A 10,914-nucleotide genomic window follows, 5' to 3' on the forward strand; every position below is an offset into this window, starting at 1 on the left:
AACCACATATATTTTAGAATTTGTAAGGGGAACCTTTGTACTATTTGTTATCTTCAGCATATTCATAGAAAGATACTTGTTTTTCTTACTAGAAAATACTATATGTTATGCTAAACTGATCTGTATATAAAGAGAATTGAAAATGAATCTTGATGTGAATAGAAGGGGAGAGGGAGTGGGAAAGGGGAGGGTTGCGGGTGGGAGGGAAGTTATGGGGGGGGGAAGCCATTGTAATCCATAAGCTGTACTTTGGAAATTTATATTCATTTAATAAAAGTTAAAAGAATTGTAAAAAAAAGTTTTTATACCAAAAAAAAAAAAAAAAAGAAAATATGTGTAATCTTTAAAGAGAAAAACATTAGGGAGAAATAATAAAATCTAATCTAACTATAATCTCATCATTCTGAGATACTGTTGTTAACCTGACCTTTTCTCTAATGGATATAGGATTCTGGGCACAAATTAAAAATTAAAATTAATAAAGGTAAAAAATACATTTAAAAGCACTCCTGTCTTTCAGAAGTCTCTGTGCTAAGAAGTGGTGCTTACCGTGTTCAAAGTTAGAGATATAAACTTAGAGTAAGATAGGAATAAGAAGTTTTGGGGTTTTATTGCATAGTAGGGAGACTATGGATAATGATAATATACTATATATTTCACTAAACAAACCCCAAAAAACCTATAAGAAAGGATTTGGAATGTTTCATCAAAATAAATGTTAAGTGAGGAGATGGATATGTTTACCCTGATTGGACATTACACAGTGTATACATGTACAGAAGCATCATAAGATACCCCATAAATATGTATGTATCAGCTACAAAAGCAGGGTCAGTTAGAAACAAGACAGAGTTAGGCAGGGCAATGTTCCTGTGCCTGAGAGGTCCTAACAAGATCTGTTAAACACACCCTTGTGTTTAATCTCTGCTTCATTCTAGGTCATTGTTATGAAGAGGTCTTTGGGAGTTGGCTATGCTGCAGTGGACAATCCAATCTTCTACAAACCCAACACGGCCATGCTTCTAGGAGATGCCAAGAAGACATGTGATGCGTTGCAGGCAAAAGTTAGAGAATCCTATCAGAAGTAAATGTTTAAAGATTAAGTAATCATCGGAAAAAGCCGCCTCTTGAGTTGTGGGAACATGAAAATAAAGAATCAGCATACATGGCTGAGATACATCTATAGCAAAGCTCTTCAAGAAGGGGAATACTGAAGAAAACAAAGCCAGTAGAGAGATTTCTCAAGAGCAGGGATCCCTTATTAAAAAAAAAGATTAAAAATCCCAAAGGTCTATCTGTGCATAGATTTTGTGTTGTGAATCAAAAGTGTTTTATAACAGTGGAAAGAACGGCCTCATTTTAGATGTAATCCCATTGGATTTTTAAATTCCTATTCAGTAATCAGAAATGTTTTAAGAAATTGAAGGTTTAAGATTTCAGAATTGTATTACACTTGGGTCTGAAAAATCTGACACAATGTAAATATTGCAGGCACCTCCATTTATGTTTTTTGACAAATGTGACTAATTCAAAACTTTTATCAACTCCTGAGCTGTCCACTTGTAATTTAATTATAGTTTGAACTGACTATATCAAATCAGTTTCAATTTTTTCAAACTGTACTTCAGATTCTAGATTCAACGATATATTTTCTCACTTGGATTTTAGTACATTAAAAGACTAGATCATCTTTCAGAGATGCTGGAAAAACCATTTGCGCTGTGTTTCATTAGAACACGAATGAAACTTATAACTTGAAATTAATACTAGTTGTATTTTTGAAAGCCCCATTTCCAATTGGAGATCTTTTTATGTCAATCAATTTATAATATGTAGTAATGTATTAAGTGCACTTGAGTGGAATTCAACTATTTGACAAATAAAATGAATTCATCATCTTTTCAAGTGATATAGCAATTGTCTCTGGTGAAAAAGGCTAACCTCACACAGTTATGCCTGTTATTAACATCAGGGGAAGACTCTCTATTATGAAACAAGTGAAGTTAATTCATTTTAACTGCTTTTAGAAAGGATTTTAAAAAAATAAAACTGTGTTTTGAGGTCTTATGTAATTTATGACATTTGAAAGAAATAGTGGTACTTTTTTTTAGCCACCTCTTTATTTATCCAAGCACTACAAAAGATCATTTTTTTTGTAGTACAGATCTAGATTTTCCTTGTGACTGCTGTTGTGCCAAAAGCTCTAAATATAGGTGAATGTGTAATGAAGACACAGAATATCTCCATTTCTGCTTGATCAATTTGGTACTAAGCTTCTCAAAAACAGTTATTAACTCATAAAAAACCTATATACTAGAAAACGAAATACCCAGCACTAAATTTTTTATTGTAATGTTCTCATTTTCTGAGTTTACAATGCACAATCCCTGTTCGTTTGCTGTTCAATTTCCATTTTATTGTGATTGGGATTAAGATTGTGTGTGTGTGTGTGTGTGTGTGCGCTTGTGTGTGTGTGTGTTTTAAAGCAAGAGAGACTCCTTTTTAATTTTTAACTGATAAATTCAGCTTGTTCATAGGTCTTAGGACTGAATCTTATCATGAAAATTCTATTAAAGTAACAGTGTCTTTATTAATATTCTTACCCTTTCCTTAAAGTAGTTGTGAGTGCATCTGGAAAGTAGTAACTTAGATTTAATTTTTAAAGGTTTATTTGAAAGTCAGAGTTACACACAGAGAGAAGGAGAGGCAGAGGCAGAGAGAGACAGAGAGAGGGAGAGGTGTCTTCCATCTGTTGTTCACTCCCCAGATAGCCGCAACAGCTGGAGCTGTGCCAATCTGAAGCCAGGAGCCTGGAGCTTTCCGGGTCTCCCATGTGGGTGCAGGGATCTTAGAACATGGGCCATCTTCTGCTGCTTTCCCAGGCAATAGCCCCGAACTGGACAGGCAGTGGAGCAGCTGGGACTTGAACTGGTACCCAAATGGGATGCCGGCACTGCAGGCGACAGCTTCACTTACTGTGCCACAGCACTAGCCCCATAGATTTTTTTTAAAAGATAGTCCCCACATTCAATTTAAGCTACAAATGATCATGCTTGAAATTTTTGAATTTATTTTTATCATTAATAGAAAACTTTTCTTTTTAAATTTTTAGTATAATTTTATTCTTTGATATCTACCAATTAATTATGTTAACTACCTTGAAATTCATGCTCTAGTTGGGTTTAGTTTTGTTTATTGGCTAGGATACTTAAAAATTTTTTTGATATGTGATTTCTTGTTTTAGAAGAAAAGGTATATTTATTTATGTGAAAGATAGAGTTACAGAGAGATAGAGGAAGAGACAGAGATAAAGAGAGATCTTCCATCTGCTGGTTTACTTCCCAAATGGCTGCAATGGCTGGGGCCTGGCCAGGCCAAAGCCAGGGGTCAGGAGCGTCATCCAGGTCCCCCACATGGATGCAGGGGTCCAAGTACTTGGGCCATCTTCTGCTGCTTTCCTAGGTGCATTAGCAGGGAGCTAGATCAGAAGTGGAGCAACCAGGACTTGAATCAGTGCCCATATGGGATGCCAACGTAGCAGGCAGCGGCTTAACTCACTGTTCCACATCTCTGGCACCAGATATATAATTTTCTAAATTAGCACTCCAAAATTATTGATTATGGCAAGGCCTAAAAGCAACAAAAATGTTTTTTATGCATGCTATTTTATTATTCCTCCTCTTCTGTTAAGTCATATAAGTGGTAGATGTAACATTACTTTTATATTATTTGCTATATCTTTGCTATTTAACTATAATTTTGAAAAATCCATCGTACCTTACATACTGTTACAAAAAATAAATTATCCTTGGATAGTAAAACTTAGATATTTATTTGTCTTTTAGGCCTTATTAACTGTCCTTTATTTTTTCTTGTTTGTCTTAAATTGTTTAAATTATTTACCTAAATGAAAGTGTACATAGGAATTGTAGAAGTTTTGCCATTATATTTCTTTGTATCCATCTATATCAGTTTACTTTCTGATACAAAAAATCTCGTTATCATTCCCTATCTTTTTTTTCTCCTAGGGATTAGAATAGGAGGACAACACAATAAGGAGGATTGATCTCTTTGTGCAGTAGACTTTCAGCCTTTACTGAGCCAGGGAATATCAGTTAAGTATTTGGTAATGAATCTGGAAAATGGGCCTTGGCCTTTTTGAGTCTACCTGAGTGATGACTCTAAATCTTAGATTTTGATGTATTCTTTTAGCCAACACAAATATGGAATATATTATGTATCAGTCTACTTTAGGGTTTAGTTCAATTTATATGATCCCAAAGCTTTATTATGTATAATTAATACCTCATAACTCCTATGATCACTTAACTTAGAGACAAATTTTCTAGTCCCCTAAAGCATAAGTATTGTGAATTAAAGTATTGTAGTGCTGGAAAGTTAGATAGCTCTTTTGTATAGCTGGGGAGGATAGTTCAGATATCTAATACATTACTCTTGCCAAGTGTTGAGAGCCTTTGCTAACACATATTATTGGGTCAGAATGGTTAAAAAAAAATACCAAAACCAAAACCTTTCACACCAGTGGCTTCAACTTGCACAATCCAGCTGCTCTTTAGCGTCTCAAAGGAAAGAAAAATTAATTAATAAGGAGGAGAAAAAAAATTTCTAAGGGGAGCTTTTAAAGTGTTGGTTTGGTAAAGCACCAGAAATGGTTCTGTATGAATTTCAAAGCACTCAAGATTCCTGTTCTTAAACTCTTATCTCTTAGAAGTTACATTTTGGGCTAAGGGATTGAACTTTTTTCTTCACTATTTAAGTGATTTAGACATTTGACATGCTGCCTAATGTAATTTATGAGTGGAAATGTTTTGAATGTTGGCTACAAAGTGATATACATGACCTGATAGTAATTAGAGCTACCAATATTTGAAACTCTTACATATAATGAATAAGATTATAGTAGAAAAATACATTATGGTAGATAATTTACTTGGGAGAACAGTGGAAAATCATATTGGGTAGGGTGAGAAAGCTCATTTTGTGATTATGGAGAACTTTAAAAGATTCCTAAGTAGTAGGGAGGTATTATTATCTCTGTCTTATTGATTGTCAAAACATCTGCCTCATTTTATGTGAAATATTTGCACTTCATGTCTTTCCAAAAATTACTACCTTCAACTCTCTTTACAGTTCTTGCCAAAGGTGTATTTCTGCAGAATACTCATACTAGTGGGAAGATAAAAACAAAGACATGAGGATATTGGAACAGAGACCATAGAAACGATCGTGTTTGCCAAGGTGACTGTAAATTCCAAGGGAGAAATGTACAAGGCAGTAAGCATAGAAGTCAATTGGTACGGACTTTGAGAATTGAGGAGAGCATGTGGATAGATAGAAGATGAAATTCACTTACATAATGACAAGAATAAATGTTAGCAACTTCTTAGAGGAAAAAATTCTTGCTGTTTTTATGTGGCATTATAAAAGTTGCTACTTACACAGTCAGACACTTCCATTTATTCTCTCTTTAAGCAGCTACTGCTTTCTTCACTTCAAACCTAAAGCCTACCTCCTGAGACTTTGGAGCAGCTCCTCCGCTTTTCTGGGCTTTGCTTTCCAGTATCATACCTGCTGGGCCTTGTCATTTGCCTTAAACCTCTAAGCCAAGGATGGGGAATGTGTGGCCCATAAAATCATTTGATCTGGCCTTGCCAAGGCAATCACAGCAGGACTCAAAATTCAAGAAATGTATAGCATGCTGATTTTTAAGTTGATAGTTTTGTGTGATCTGCAAGATGTTATAAATATCCAAATGGCCCCTGTCTTAAGCTTTCTTTCTTTATTTTTTTTTTTTTAAAGATTTATTTATTTGAAAGTCAGAGTTACACGGAGAGGCAAAGAGAGAAAGAGTGAGAGAGGTCTTCCATCTGATGGTTTACTCCCCAATTGGCCGCAACGGCCGGAGCTGTGCCGATCCAAAGCCAGGAGCCAGGAGCCTCCCCCAGGTCTCCCACGCGGGTGCAGGGGCCTAAGGACCTGGGCCATCTTCCACTACCTAAGCTTTCTTATTCACAGTCAGCCAGCCAAAATCTTTGTGCTGTGGATTTTCATCACTTATGAGCTGCAAACTCAGATGTTGCCAGGATGACTATATTTTTCTATAACTGAATTTGACAAGCTTCTCTTTTCCTTAATGTTGGTAATTTTATTTTAATTCGTGATATTTTCCTCTCCCTCTTTTACAACTGGGAAGACACCTTTAGTCTGAGGCAAAGTGGGTTGGGGAGCAATCCAGTGCCAACGTGTCACAGTGTGGGTGGAGTATGCCTCGTCCTTGGCCTTCATCTGTCCAAGCTGGCGTTCCTGAACCATATATTTGTGGGGAGCAATTCGGACTAGACTAAGTTACTGGAATTAGGACTTGTTCTATGCATCTGCTCTCCCACAATATGGCGCTGGGAGAGAAGAAAACAGCTTCTACACAGCTGCCTCCAGTTCGGCCAATGGACTGTAGGACTTGCTCCTGATTGGAGGAGAGCAGCGTGCTCGGCGTGTGGGCAGCCGAGTTGGGATTGGCAGAGGAGGACTATAAAGGAGGAGAGAGACGGCATGCACCGGGGAACATCTAAGGGGAACATCTAAGGGAACACCTGTGCAGCCCCGAGAGAGCCGGCCGGCGGTGTGCCGCTCCCCTGCGGAAGTGGGGAATTTGGCCAGGGGGAACTGCCCTTCCACGGAGGTGGAAGGGATAGTAGCCAACCCGGGAAGAACCAGCAGCAAACCCGGGGAGGGCCAAGCAGACAAAAGAACAGCGCAGGGTCCTGTGTCGTTCCTCCACGAAGAGGGGGAGCGACAATATTATCCTATCTAGTCTTGATTATTGATATCTTTGGATTTGGTGTCCTCTAATTCTTGTTTGGTCTAAATGAAGGAAGAGAAATTATGGTATGTTTAAATCAATATGAAATGGAAAGGAAGAAATATACAAGGATATTATAATTGCAACATTCTGGATAATTTCTGTTACTTCCGTTTATATTTGGGGTGAAGCTTTTAAAAGGCTTTGAATGAGAACGGAATATTAGTGCTATTTCCACTAACAAGCAAAACAATGGGTACTTTCTTTAAATCACTAGGAAGGGAATTGACCCAAACACTTCAAGCATATTTTAAGGAAGAGCCATTTAATTCATCTCCTGAGATTAGCTGAAATTGCTTCAGAAATCTGTACTTGCAGAAATTTAGTGAGGCAATGAGTTGTTTTGGGGAAGGCCTCCCTCCCCACCATCCTATGAGAAATAAAAAGTGCTCTATCCTTGAATGTCTGTTAGTTTATCAGCAATACTTTGGTATTAAATCTGTAGCCAAAAATTGAAAAGAACCAGTAATTCAAAGTTGGAGAACATCTCAAACAAAGAAAGGTCAAAACACAGCTTTTTTTGATAACTGTTCTCTTTTTTAGAACATAAGTTAGCATTTCTACTGCATCTAATATTTTTGTACTGATGTATTAGTCATGAAATCTTTTTTAAAAAAATGGTGACTCCTGAGTATGTTATTAATTGTAATTTTCACTGGAGAACTTGGAGCACAAAACGTAACCTTCCCACAGTTAACATATGGCAGATGGAAAAGCAAAACTCTTATCTTCTGCCACCATATTTTTACCCCTTAAATTACAAGTGCATGGTCATTTCAGTAAATGTCATGGTTCCCATTTAATCCACAATTTCTTTTCTTCATTGGAATATCTTTTCCCTGTAGAGCAAAAGGAAGGTGAGAAAAGTAAAACAATAAAGATAAAGATGTTTGAAGTTGCCATGATTCATTATTTTCCTGTCACCACTGTTGCATGAAGCTAGAACAGATCTCAGGGAGAACATGGGAGAATACATAAAGGAGGTTCTTGATGTAGCTGGGCCTCTGGCGTGAGAGCAGCTTGCCAAGGTGGAACACAGGTAGAAAAGAATGGTAGAAGCGCTGCGGAGCTTGGAGACCTCTCGTTTGCCATTAGGTAGGGAGGGAAAGCCCCTACAAAAGAAAAGCGACCAGAGGAACATTTGTGAGATGGCGTGAAATCCAAACTAAGAGTTCTCTTAGATTCAGAATGGAGGTAGGGAATGTCAAAGGGGAAAAGAACCAGAGAGACTCTTGGCCTGAGATTTTGGGAAAGGATGTGAAGTAAACTGCAAATTTAAACTAGAAGAAGCCCTAAAAGAAGCTAATGATAACAGGACATGATGAGGTGTTGGAAGAAATTGTACTTGAAGTGCTTCGAATTTCACTCTTTCTGCTATTGACTTGGTTTGATTTCCCATCTACAAAATACATGATAAAGTGGCAGTGGCAATCCTGCAATTTTTTTTGATGTGTGTATCTTGTGCTGCACCTGGTAACAAATATATGGGACATGACCCTGCTTTCAAGAACCTTGCTTTGTATAATGGGGTGCATGTAAGGATGATCAAATTATAATCTATGGCAAAGATTAAATTATTCACAAATTATGGAGGTAGCTCATAGAAGGGAATGATTGCTATTGCCTGGTGGAGTCTAAGGAGGGGATTCTGGGGCATTTTTGCAGAGAAATATTGTGGAAGCTGAAGAGATGGTTAGGTAGATAAGGAAGAAAGGAGCGGACAGTTTTAAATGGAAGAGAAAATTCACCAAATGAAGAATTTTTTAAAAAAAGTTCCTCACATATGTAACATAATTAGATTTTAATTTTATAGTTTTTGTTTTACATTAAATTCTTGTGTTAGAGGATTGTATCATTTTTCAAGGTCTCATGAGAAGGATGAGTGGGACCATGACTCTGAGAATACTCACTATTCTTTTTAATTGACTTTTAGTAAGTTATGAGTATTTGCCAATTTTGATATTGACCAATTTCTCTTTCTTTGTATTGTTCTCGGGCAAAAATAAAATAAAAAGCATTCTCAGTTTTTTTTTTTTTTCCAAAATCTGTTTCTTACCGCCTCTCTGTCAGAGCATGAGTGAAGGAAGAACACTCTGTTCTTTGCCCTACAAAAGGCTCAAGTTACCAAGAACATTTCCAGTCAATTGAAACCAGGCATCAGCAATTCAGTAGTACCAATTTCTGTACCTTCTGGGGTTTTGTTTGCCTTCTAACTGGATCCCAGATCAGTCTGTTGGGCAAGAAGTGACTTCATGTCTGATGAGTACTGGGCATAGTTATTGTAGTTCTGGGTCAGTTTAGTTTGTCGGAAGTAGGTTTCCCAGCATTTCCTTCCTTGTTTGATTTTAGGTTAGCTCTAAGGGCAGCTCCAAGAGAAGCCCCAAGAGAAATTGTATGAGATTTTGAAGATAATATGAAGGAGCCACCATTTTGCCTGAGGGTTTGTTCCTAGTCCCAGGCACTTGTTGGCCTGGCATGGCTGCTGGAACCGCAGCTCCTCTTGCTCTTGCTGGATCTCTTTGTTCAGTTGCTGTACAGCCTGGGAAAGCACTGTCTGTGAGGAGGGGTATCAGCTGGCGCAGGGCACCTGCAGGGTGGGAGGGCAGTGAGAGAGACAGATTCTGGTGCATCTCAATTTGCTTGCCTATGTCCTGTTGGCAGCCCTGCTCACCTGTCATCACTTTGGGCCCATCACCAGAAAGCAAGCAGAGTCTTGCAGAGACTTCTCCACCTGTCTCCAAGATTTTAACAAAAAGTCTAATTACTAGCTAATTCTCTTATTACTTGTGGCAATTCTTTGTCCCTGATTGAACCTTTTTTTTTTTTTTGACAGGCAGAGTGGACAGTGAGAGAGAGAGAGAGAGGTCTTCCTTTGCTGTTGGGTCACCCTCCAATGGCTGCCACGGCCGGCGCACCGCGCTGATCTGATGGCAGGAGCCAGGTGCTTCTCCTGGTCTCCCATGGGGTGCAGGGCCCAAGCACTTGGGCCATCCTCCACTGCACTCCCGGGCCACAGCAGAGAGCTGGCCTGGAAGAGGGGCAACCAGGACAGAATCCGGCGCCCTGACCAGGACTAGAACCTGGTGTGCGAGCGCCGCAAGGCAGAGGATTAGCCTATTGAGCCGCGGCACTGGCCCTGATTGAACCTTAACTGATTCCTTACAACCTATCATGAATAGCACTGTAGCTAACTTGTAGTTACTAATGGGGATGAGGAATTGGAATTGCCTAAGTTATTAACATTACAGGCAATTAAAATGTCTCATATAATATTTTCAGCCATTTCTTCTAACACATAGCAATCCAGTGTCCAGTGGCTTATACTAATATTTTGCCACCTTTTACAAATGGGTTGAGTGATGAGTACAGTTAATAGTTCTCCCCTGTAAGTGAATTTGTTTTCTTCAAAGAGGACAATTTAATATCCTGGGAGCTTCAACACTTGTAAAATTTTTCATATTTGTGGCAATGAGTAGAGATGTGTGGAAGACGTTTACAGATAAGGGAGAAGTTGGAGGCTAAATATTTTTGGTGATACTTTAGTAATAATATGTGTGCATAGAGGAAGTTTGACTTCATTTTTTGAAATCTCAAGAGCTCTTGTTCCTGCAAATGTGAATCAATCCTTTTTTTGGTCTTAGCTTGATCATATGACTTGCTTTAGCCCAAGGGACATTAACAAATGACATACAAGGAGAGACTTGATAAATATTTGTGCATTGAGTCTGGCTTTTTGGAAAGTTCCCTTTTGGAAGGCAGTTGCAATGTTGTAAAGAAGCTTGGGCTGAATCATGAGAAGCAATGGGGAGAGAGTCTTGGAGGATTGGGTTTGTCTTGGACATACCAGCTGAAGACAGTATTAGCCAGCATTACATGGAGCAAGAGAACCACTAGCCGGATTTCAAGAAAAATGAAGTTCCAAAAAATGATAAATTGTATTTTTGGGTGGTTTGGTACATGGCAGTGGAAGACTGAAACAAGCCATGACAGAGACTTAATGACAAACTTTATTCTTTCTTTCTTAAAAAATAAAT

At 38.2% G+C, this 10,914-nt stretch overlaps 1 protein-coding gene across 9 annotated transcripts in view; it reads left to right on the top strand.

The window, feature by feature from the left end:
• NNT (nicotinamide nucleotide transhydrogenase) overlaps positions 1–1,897 on the top strand; it is a 104,214-nt gene extending 102,317 nt beyond the window's left edge. For all 9 annotated transcript variants that reach the window (XM_008262181.4, XM_008262180.4, XM_008262179.4 and 6 more), the window contains exon 22: positions 939–1,897. In XM_008262181.4, the coding sequence (XP_008260403.1) occupies positions 939–1,088 (150 nt within the window). In that variant the 3' untranslated portion in view covers positions 1,089–1,897. The remainder of the gene's footprint in view (positions 1–938) is intronic.
• Positions 1,898–10,914: the final 9,017 nt, after the last annotated feature.

This window comes from Oryctolagus cuniculus, chromosome 14 (assembly GCF_964237555.1).
Source record: "Oryctolagus cuniculus chromosome 14, mOryCun1.1, whole genome shotgun sequence".
Classification (NCBI taxonomy): domain Eukaryota; kingdom Metazoa; phylum Chordata; class Mammalia; order Lagomorpha; family Leporidae; genus Oryctolagus; species Oryctolagus cuniculus.